This window comes from Labrus mixtus, chromosome 1, assembly GCF_963584025.1.
Source record: "Labrus mixtus chromosome 1, fLabMix1.1, whole genome shotgun sequence".
In the NCBI taxonomy this organism is placed as follows: Eukaryota; Metazoa; Chordata; class Actinopteri; order Labriformes; family Labridae; genus Labrus; species Labrus mixtus.
The window spans coordinates 15,214,410-15,225,333 of NC_083612.1; the positions used below are offsets into that span (position 1 = coordinate 15,214,410).

General features: G+C 40.9%; 1 protein-coding gene across 1 annotated transcript; it reads right to left on the minus strand.

Moving 5' to 3' along the window:
* Window positions 1-595: 595 nt before the first annotated feature.
* Window positions 596-9,843, minus strand: ppef1 (protein phosphatase, EF-hand calcium binding domain 1). Its single transcript, XM_061034824.1, has 19 exons — window positions 9,607-9,843; window positions 8,897-9,050; window positions 8,171-8,203; window positions 7,718-7,845; window positions 7,569-7,629; window positions 5,802-5,965; window positions 5,585-5,699; window positions 5,101-5,147; window positions 4,819-4,985; window positions 4,660-4,696; window positions 4,406-4,555; window positions 3,535-3,686; window positions 3,199-3,442; window positions 2,922-3,107; window positions 2,711-2,853; window positions 2,233-2,339; window positions 1,975-2,138; window positions 1,332-1,416; window positions 596-1,249 (listed from the first exon to the last, which is right to left on the minus strand). Exons 2-19 carry the CDS (start codon window positions 8,949-8,951, stop codon window positions 1,047-1,049), a joined length of 2,241 nt encoding a protein of 746 aa, XP_060890807.1. The 5' UTR covers window positions 8,952-9,050; window positions 9,607-9,843; the 3' UTR covers window positions 596-1,046.
* Between the last annotated feature and the right edge of the window lie 1,081 nt (window positions 9,844-10,924).

Below are 10,924 nucleotides of genomic sequence, written 5' to 3' on the forward strand. Positions count from 1 at the left end.
TGAGAATCTAAAAGCTGCTCGACTTCAACGGCTATAATGAACATAATCAGTCCTACCCATTTCATTATCATCATAGTTGCTAATGTTAATATTAGACTGATCATTTGATTATCATACTTAGCTGTTACTGCTATTACTACACATACTTTTACCATTATTATTGTCATTGTCATGAATCTTTTATTCATTGTTGTCATTACAGTTAATTTATTTGTCTCTTTCCATCCGTTTCTTTCTTTCTTTCTTTATCTCCCTCTTCACCACTTTCCAAGGCCAACACAGTCATTGCAGATGGCTGATCAACATGAGTCTGGTTCTGCTCGAGGGTTCTGCCTCTTAAAGAAGGTCTTTCCTTGCTTTAGTGCTGTGATCATGGTGGATTAATGTTGGGTCTAGACACGATATGAATTGGCTCTATACAAATAAAGATTGTTTGAGATTTATCTTTTGGGAACAACAAATTTGATTTAAAGTTTCTGCCGGTTAAAAAGGAAGTGCTCCTTGCCACTGGGTGACTGTAATAGAGTTCAATCTAGACCTGGTTTTTATGTTGAATTGTAATGAAATAACTTTTGTTGTGACTTTGTTGTAACTTTTGATGTGGCACTACATCAGTAAAAATAATATTGATTCATAGATAATTTTTTCTTGCACTTCAAATATAAGCTTGCTGGTGGTTCTAGATCAAGTGTTGAGGAATGTCGAACAGGATTTATTTTCTGGGGACCATGAACGCCTATACAGACTTACATGGCAATCCATCCAATAGTTATTGAGATATTTTACTTTGAAAGGAAACTGCGATATTGAGACATCCTACAGCGCAGGACCTTTGCCATCCCATTGGATATGCTTGGAAAAAAACAAATCATTACTTTGATGTAGTGTTTCAATGTGAGGTTGTTTTTAAACTAAAAATAATTCTAAATCACTTCATCTCATCAACGCTTTCCTACTTTTTTCCCTCTGTCACTTTCCCCGCTGATCATACAGACCACGTTCTTGAAGGGTATAGATTCTTCCCCTCCATAAATACTTCTTTCTGTTCATCTTCCATTCACATGCTGATCCTTGTCAAGTTTATGAACCACCCTGAAGGCCTCCAGGAACTCAGTAAAGTCTATACTGCCGTCCTTGTTGAAGTCAATACTCCGGGCCAGGTCATCGATGGCTCTGTCGTCGATGTCAACACCAAGGTGTGCAGTGAAGAGACGCCAGGTGTGACGAAACTCCTCGATGGAGATCAGACCTGCACATGACAACACATGTTCACTGGATTTGAAGAAATATGTCTCAAAGACTCCAAAAAAAATCGTTATATGATTTCCTACCTGAATGGTCTTTGTCTATAATGTTGAATATTATCTCGATGTCCGTCCTGTATCTGAAGAGAGTTTCAGCTAAATTTGGAGTGACCTTAGAGGAGACAAGGGGAAAAGAAAGTTCAAAACATCCACTGATAGTGTGTAACAGCAGCAGTGAGAAGCACTTTAATCTGAAAAGTATCCCTTCTTGAGCTGTAAGTGGTATCTTGATGCTGAAAACAAACAGGATGTCTGCACTTAAAACTATACAAATAAAAAGGGCAAAGAACTTTGAGTTCTTTAATGCTGATTCAGCGCAAAAAAAAAAACATAAGACTGGGACTGGTTATTACTTTGGGTTTGTAATTTTGTCGTCCAGCCTGCTGTCGTTCTTCAGACATATCAACTTCACACTTCTGTTTCTAACCTGTCACTCCAGACGTTTTTGTGGATTCCTGGATATATTTTAGTAAAACTAGAGTAGTGCACCAGATAAACAACCTTAATTTTCACCCTTTTGGGAATACTATTTTTTGCATTTATGATTAAATGCTTAATAATGATCTATAATTTTCTGCTTTCTAAGGAAAGTTGACAAAGAAGAACTCAAAATATTTTCTCAAGGACAGCACTGAAGTCGTTAATAATACTATAGGTTGCTTTCTCTGACCTGTGGCAGAGAGTTCCCTGGTCCCATGTCCTCAAAGCAGGACTGGTACTCCACGCTGCCATCTGGTGTCAGACGGGCTAAGTGCGGACGCAGAGTCCTCCATGGCAGGTCGAGTCTCAGGACAGCCTCCAACACCAGAGTCCATTCACTGACCGACACACAACCTGAGAATAGACATGCTAACTTAGAAGAACTTATATGTCAACCTGGGTAATTCATGTTTTAAGTTAGACCTGTGGAGTGATGAGGAGAGCGTACCTTTGTTATTCTGGTCGTACTGCTGGAAGCCCGACATGAGCTCAGAGCGATGGCTGAACAGTTTCTCCTTCAGAGCCCTGAGAGCAGAGCCTTCTGCAACTCGGACCCTGGACAAACACAGGTCATTAACTACGACTGAGCTTTCCTACTGATTTAACTGAAATGTAAATGTAATTATTGATAAGAAAGACTGTAAGTCAAATAAAGTAAATCAACATGAAACAGAACCCCTGGCAATATCTGTAAATAGATTGTTGTGACAACTCAACAGTCCCAAAACATATTTAATTCTACACAGTTTAAAATTGAGAAAAGGCACAAAAATCTTACATTGAGGATGAAGACAGCTAAAAATATACCTGAACTATCGATCAAAAGTCATATTTGTTGGTCAATCCAAGTTGTCTGTAAGACTGCCCAACCCTTAAACATTCAAACACACACACACACACACGCACACTCCAGAGACATGCCGTACCTCTGTGTCAGGGTGAGTTTGCGCGTTGTGCGGCTGACTTGGTACTGGTAGAAGCGGGGAACCAGTTCTCTACCCACTTTGATGTAAGCCCCTCGGTTACTTCCCTCCTCATAATAGTTCGATGCTGAGAATATTGTGATCACCTAGAATACATAAACAATTTCAGCATGTTTTTGGACAGTTTGCATTTGATCTGTTGCCTCTCTACTACCTGTCCACCATGACAGAGCTCGTATCCCTCCTGTTTGCACTCGTGGGATCTGATGAGCAGCTGCAGTCCGTGTTGGAGCAGAAGTCTCTGTGTGACGTCAGGGCCGAAGTAGCAGCCTCCACCTCTGAATGTGTTAGGACTGCAGCCTTCTTGTGTTTTAGGGTCGCTCCACAGTATATCCACTATCTGTAGGACAGTTTGAAACAATATTAACATCGTCTGTCGCAAAAAACAGTGGCAGATATCATTTCTTCACCACCGATTCCCCTTCTCTGACCTGTTTCCATTCACGCTCATGCTGTGGAGGTGACGGAGGGCCAACAGAGGACAGTGAGTCCAGGAAAGGCACTTGGAGCACACTGATGGCGTGAGGCGAGCTAGGAAAGGATGGACACTGACAGGGCGTGAGGTGGGACGGCGTCCGAGGAGAGCACCGGGAGGAGGAAGAGGAGGAGGACGAAGAGGAGGAAGAGGAAGTGGAGATGGCGCTGTCTTGTCGGCTGGGAAAACACCTCCTCTTCCTGCAGAAAGAGCAAATCAAAGGAATCTTTCACACTGGCGTTAATTTAAAAAAAAAAAAAACCCTGTAAGCAGCAGTGGAATGATGTCAGACCTCTGGTTTTGTGTTCTGTGGTTCTTGCTGCGGCTGCAGCTGCTGCTGGCACGAGAGCTGTCAGTCGATCTTATTCCCTTCATCTGTCTGCAGCATTGACCGATATCCAGCTGTCCCAAACTGCGCCTGGGAAACCTCAGGGCAGATTTAACCTATGAGCGAAGAGAAAAAAAAACACAGGAAAAAAATAGAACAAAGGAATTATAGGTTAATTAAGACATTAATGAATATCTCAAATTGATTGTCGATAATAGGCTGGTATCAAAATGGACTGTTTTTTTTCTGTACACTGTCTCCACTGTAGTTATGCAGACAGGCTTGCTTTGTGCTTCAGAGAGGCACAAGGGGCAACATTAATTCACATTAGTATTTTAGGTTTTTTTTTATTTTTTTTTTTTACTCTTGATCAAGCAGGCGCAAAGTGAATCAATCTCTCCTGACTACATACAAGTCAATTTAGGTCTACACACAATAGAAGCACAAAATTCATACAGCATAACTCACTAGAATGTTTTTCATACAAAAAGTAAATCTTAACTTAAATACCCAATGATGTAAGATCATAACGTCCTTTCATGGTGCACGTTTTTAAATCTATGGGGGACTTGCTAAGTCTTGTTGGAAATCAAGACTTACTACATGGATGATGCTCTCAATATGCAGATATTTTTCTTAGGCGCATTGTTGCTGCTCCATGTCTGCTGGGTACGAACTTTACATTTTGTTTGCTACCATGGTAACCATGACAACTAAACTTTAAGAATCTTTTGAAGGAATTTCTGACCCCTAGTGTCCAAAATCAATAAAGAAAGAAAATAAACCGAGGTTGGAGGAGGTTTGGGACGGTGGTCAGCTGAATGTTTTCACAGACCTTGTTCCTCTCTATGGAGCCGAGGAAGTCCAAGTCAGTCTGGTCGGAGATCCCTCCATGAACAATCAGGATCTTTCCATCAATGACTGTCGCGATGGGAAGGAGGCTGAAAACGTCCTGAAACAGCTGGAGGATTTCACGGCCATGAGCCTGCACTCAGTAAAAAAGAAATCATATGTTTTATAAAAGATCCATTAATCCTGAGGGTGAATCGGGTTTTTACATGAATCACTTTTATCTCAACTCGACTCTACCTTGTACTTCTGCATGACTTCTTTTGTGAATCCATATCTGCAACAACAATATAATAACATCACATGGAGATCATTATATTTTTGTACTGCTCTCATGTGTGTGGTTAACCTAAGAAAAATGACTGTTTTCCTTTCACTTCTACTCCTCTTCCTCCCCACCTGAGGTTCATGATGTGGTCTTCATGGTTCCCTCTGTTCAGGTGCATGTAATCCGGGTAAAGCAGAAGGTAAGCGAAGAGGAGCATGACCACTTCGACCGACTTTTTCCCACGGTCCACAAAGTCCCCGTTAAACACGTACGGCGTCTCGGCAGAGGGAAGGCCATTCTGAAACATGCCATGACATCAAAACATGATCGTAAGCCTAAATTAAGTAGCACTGACTGCCTGTTTTAGCATGTGTGAATTCTCCAGAAAGTTGTTACTGTAAGAAAGAAATTACCTTATAGAATATGAGGAGTAAGTCATCAAGCCGTCCATGCAGATCTCCTGCACCAACACAGACAGCAACACTATTAAGAAGTTTCCCAGCTACATTCATTCTATTTTTCATGAGTAAAGTGGTATTGTAACAGGAAAGCAAAGTGTTCAACTTCAGGCTAAAAAAAGTGTGTGTTTTTGTTTTAGGCACAAGTATTCTCACGCTTAATGAGATGCAGATTTTCTGGAGGAGGCAGCCATGAAACCAGAGTCAAGTACCGGATCATTGTGAATAAACATGACCTCCTCTGGACGGATGCCGTTAAGATACAGTGAGCTGTATTTCAAAGTCATTCCCAGACACCAGTAATCACTTAACCAGGACATTAGATCTATACAGTGTCCTAATGGATGGTGAAATGCTGCATGTACGCATATAATAAACAACAAATCCTGATCTCTCTTTTTCTCTTTCTCACAACAACCTTGTGTCTCAGGTCACTCACCACATATAGTGATCTCATTGGTGTAGGATGTTGATAAGTGGATGATATTCGGCATCTGTTTGAGGAGCTTTTTGGTCTCGTACAGCAGCTGCAGAACATATCTGGCATGAAGAGTCTGTGTGGAAAGGAAAGGGATTGACACGAGTCCCTAAAAGCACCCAAAACCTAAAACAAACAGTCAACAGTTCAAGTGATAAAGAAAAATAAATACTCATACCTGCTGCTCTTTAAAACCATTGAGGAGAGCATTTGTGTCTGAGACGGAGAGAGGAAAGGACAGTCGGGGCCCGGTGTATGACTCAGGAACAGGGATCATGTTGAAGCAGGTCTCTCTGTCCAACCAGGGGTCGACAACCGGGTCCAGCAACTGGGAGATCAGGTCTGTAGGATACAGTGAGAGGAGGTGTTAACGCACTGATCTTCTGAATTAGACTGAAATAAATATAGAGGTCTTAAAACATATTACATTGTCTTCTCATGTCACAAAGTAACCTGGTCTGAGCTTACAAACCAAGGTATTCACATTATCCAATAAAAAAAACAAAAACGTTTTCTACCTCACATAATAGGCTACGTGTCTCCATTCTGATAGATCAGGTGTGTCAGGGTGAGTTTGCATGTTGCACAAAGGCAAAACATAAATTCAGTGTAAGATTCATTATGGATATCACAGTGCAGTCCTGCTAACAATAGTGTATTTACCTTCACTGCTGTACAACAGCAATTTTACATTTTTTAATTTTTTAAAGATATATTTCTTTTTGTGCCTTTATTGGAGAGATAGGACAGAGGATAGAGTCGGAAATCAGGGAGAAAGAGAGTAGGGAATGACATGCGGGACAGGAGCCACAGGTCAGATTCGAACCTGGGCCGCCCGCTTGGAGGACTGTAGTCTCCATACATGGGGTGCAAGCTCTAACCACTGCGCCACCAGTGCCCCAACAGCAATTATTTTTAAGAATATTGTGTTAAGGACCGATAGGTGAGCTGATATTTTTCCTGGGGGGGTTGAAAAAAAAGTAATTGTTTACCAAATAAACTACAACACGTCTATTTGTAGTTCCTTGTTCATAAACAGCTGAACACAAAAAAACAAAACATCCCCCTCTGCTGTGTGTGTGTGACCTCACTGTCATATTAAAAGACCACTCCAACATGCTAATGAGAAACTGATGCTGTCTAATTTATGCAAACAAACAAGGCAGGAACAGATATCTACCTTCAGGCCTATTTCTCTTTGAGTCTGTTTCCTGGTTAAACAAACGCACACACACGAATGCACACATGATGTATATAACCTGATGAGTAGAAACATCAGAGTGTGCTCGGCTTGCATCACTTATGTTGAAGATGTAAAACCGATGAAGATGATGTTCTTTAACGACCTGAGGATCAGCTGGTCAACGGAGCTTTTTTGATTTTCTGATGGAAGAGTCGGTCAATACAGACTTAAGCCACAGCTATGTCAGACACACACACACAAACACACACACACACACACAGATGCACAGACACATACGCACAGACGCATACACACAGACGCACACACACACACACACACACACACACACACACACACACACACACAAAAGCCTCCCCATTCACACTAGTTGCTAAGCAACAGGGTAAATGGCATGACTTTTTAAAATAAAGACCAAAATAACTGGGCATGACAGCAAAAATAGAGTTAATTTCATGGAGGTGAAAAATAAATCTATATTTTAATCATTTCAGTTCCAGCATCACATAAGCCTTAAAATGCTTTTTGAAGCTTTAAAATACATGACGTGACCATTTTAGCCTCACAAATCAAAGTTTTAGACAGAGACAGCCATTAAAGGGCTGTATAGACAGAATGCACAGGGTGAAGAAAAATTATATCATCTTCACCTCCAATATTTCCAAATAACAAAGACTCAGCTTTTTGGACAGACAAACTCCTTTTTGATATCAATATGTAGTAGAAAAGCTTTTGGCACATAACCTGGACCATTTCCGTTCAGCTGAGTGAAGTTATCGAGCATGAAGCTGAAGAAGCTGGAGAGCTAAAGAAAGACAAATGACAAAACATGTTTTAGATCTGTGCTGTGTCTGAAATCAGCAGTTTTTAAGCATGCTGGTGCAGAGAGTCACCTGAAGCTGATCCTGTTCTCCGGCGTATTCGATGGACTGAAAAATGTTCCAGGTGTACCGACGTCTCATCTCCAGGCGGGCCATGTAGCGTCGGTACCATCGCTGGATCAAAACAGCAGCCTTCATAGCTGCAACAATAAATCTGCTGTTTTTTTATTTGAATGTATGATGTCTCATGTCTAGACACCACATACATGCAGTACATATAATCTCTTTTTATTATTTCTAGCACAGCAGGGCACAATTTATATTTTCATTAAAAAGTGATGGAATGCAGACTTTAATTAACTGACTCATTGAAAAAAGGTTTGTTATTTCTGCTGCGTCTTTCATACATGCATACTGTTAGAAACATCAACGGGGCATGTTCAAAATGCACACACACACACACTGATGCACACAAACACACATCACGTGTCACAGAGTGATGTTGAGAGATGAGCAGGGTCTTACTCAGAGCGGGGTTGGGAGCCTTAACTGAATCATCTGTGAGGAAAAAAAAGAGGAAAAACTACAGCTGAGTATGAGACACTGGTAATTAATTCAACAATTAATTCAACACACACACACACACACACACACACACTGTACGAAAATAATAAGACACAGGGGAGGTCATGAACAAGAGGTTGACTGAAAAAAAGTTTCTCCAATTCAAAATAAATTTAGTTTGAATTGATATCAAAAGAACAAAATGCAAACCTTTATTTTGCATAAAAAAGTCTTTGGGCTTAAAATGACGATTGTTAATGTCTGATTGGCTGGTTTCAGCTTTGTTTTATATGGACTGTGGAGCAAACAGACATTTGACTGTGTGTATACATTGATTTTAAAGATTAGATACTAGAAGGAGTGCATCTTTAGTGATTGAAAGTCTGTTTAAAGACACAACTTTGAAAGTCTACATTATGTCGTTCATCCCAAAGGCCTCGTTTAAATTCATTCTGTGTTGCTCCAATTAGTTCCGAACACTTAACACTTAAGGCCTATTTGTGCTCATCTTGTCTTGACATGTCATCTCTTTTTTTTCATAGCAATTGTTTTTCAAACCTTTCCTCAGGGGGGCAACACATTCAAGTTTTCCTGCTGACAGCACGGGGAAAATGTGTGTCAGACCCGGACTGTCTGAAGGAGCAAAAATAACAGCACCTGCCTGTTGAAGCGCGCACACATCTTTACCTTTCTCCACTACTTTGTCCTGCGTTTCTGTGGAAACAGAGGTGCCACATCCCATGATGACCAGTAATGAGGTCTGAGGGTCACATCAAATCGGTCCCAAGCAGGCAGCAGGTGGTAACATCTGGCAGGTGGCATGAGACTGCAGCAATGAGACCTGAGGAGTAAAAACACCACCGTTATTATTCTGCATCACATGAGACATCAATGTCTGCTTTGTTAGATGTAAAAGGTCTCTGAAGTTCTAAATAATATTCAATCTAGTCTCACATCACAGCAGCAGCGTTTACTTAAAAGAGAACTGTCATTTAATGGGCAACCTGTTGCACAATTTTCCTTGAAATAGGCGTCAAGAAAATTGTAATGTCTTGACTTAGTAGTTTAGAGCAACTAGTGGAAAAGATTGATTGGAGACATTTTTCAAACATTTGAAATATAGTCGGAAGTGCAAAAGAATGCTTCATAAGAATCAAATTAAACTCATTTTTGGCTGCTAATCACGCTCCAACGCATTCAGGCAGCCTCCGTATCAAACTTACATGATGTATAATGAACAAATTAAACTAAAAGGAAAATGTTGATTTTTGCGCAACAATTTATTTTATTTTCACGTATCATAAAAATCACTGCCTTTGATATCGCGTCCAGAAACAGTAAATCATCACGGTGTGTGTGTGTGTGTGCGTGTGTCGTGCGTTTTGGATGGTCCCTACCTGCAGCCTGTATCCGCGATATCCGGAAATCATAAATGGAAAGCACAATCCATGTGACGCACAGACAAACTTGAAGCGGTAGACTGAAGCTCCAGCTTTCTCTTGACGTCTGTTGCGGAAAGGTTTGAAGGTAAAAGTTCACAGGGGTGCAGGCTAGTGTTTCCAGAGGAGCTGAGGAAGCTGAGGAAGCTGCGTGAGGAGGCGGAAAGGAGGCGGAGGCATCAACAGAACAGGTGGAGAGAAACCACAGAGGGGAGGAGGGAGGGACTGATGTGCGTCCTTAAAATCCGACGAGATGGTTAGTTGAATAGCTTTGCCACTTAATAGCATTCAACCAGGAAGATGTCAGTGAACATCAAGTTCCTGACTTTTAAAAAAATGTCTTAAAAGTTAACTTTAAACAAGGTACTCCCTTAATCCCCTTTGGCCTGAAATACAGACAAGCCAAAATAGCTTATTGACATGCATTACTGAAGAGATGTAGGTTAAGTGAAGGGGCTACAAACAGACCTTCCTTGTCCAGTATGGTTCCCTTGCTCACGGGACCCTCGGCAGTGCCCGGGAAGTGAACTGGCATCTACTCAAGAACCAGTCCCAATTTTCTTATTTTCGTCCATGGGGACTTGATCCAATGACCCCCTTGGTTCTCAACTTAGGTCCCCTCAGACTAGGCCTAGGCCACTGGTGACCAGATGTGGATTATTTGGGGCTACAGAGGATGAAATTTTTGTCTGGTGGTTGAAATAACATTTAATATAGACCTATGGTAAAGATTAAGCTTCACATCTACTCTTCTTTAAAACAACAACATCTTAACCTTTATATCTAAATCCACAGGCCTGACAGCCAGCGCTAACAGGTGTTAGCAGCAACTGGCAAATCAGTGTGTCCAATTTAAGACATGTCTACAAAAACATGTTAGGCAAATATTATTTTCGAAGGAACAAAATACTTAAGAACTGAAGATATTGGCTGCTAGTCACACTCACTCTTCAAAGTCCAGAAGAGTTTGTCAGAAAGCTGAAACACAACCGGAGCCACATCTGAAACCTCAAAATGTAAGTCACATCACTTGTATTTGTTGAACCCACTGACGTTTAAAATCTTCCATACAAGTCTGCAATGGTTGAACTTCATCCCACTGATATGGCATCACTATTCTAAATTTGTATTTTACAAAAAAATGAAACAGTTTAAAATTGTAAAAGACTCTTTAATGATTATTAAGTTAAGATAATAAAACCATTGGCCAACTCTTCATGCAGCAGCTGTCGTACGAATCCTCTGCCGTACGAGCGTCACAGCAGCACTGATCTCC

Bases quoted from the DNA above. Each gene is read 5' to 3' on its own strand.
- ppef1 (XM_061034824.1), bottom strand. From the start codon at position 8,951: ATGGGATGTGGCACCTCTGTTTCCACAGAAACGCAGGACAAAGTAGTG. The intron at 5,966-7,568 runs GTTATGTGCCAA...TGTATCCTACAG, and splicing joins GCTGAACGGAAATGGTCCAG to ACCTGATCTCCCAGTTGCTG. The intron at 3,443-3,534 runs GTCTGACATCAT...CTCTTTCTGCAG, and splicing joins CACAGAACACAAAACCAGAG to GAAGAGGAGGTGTTTTCCCA.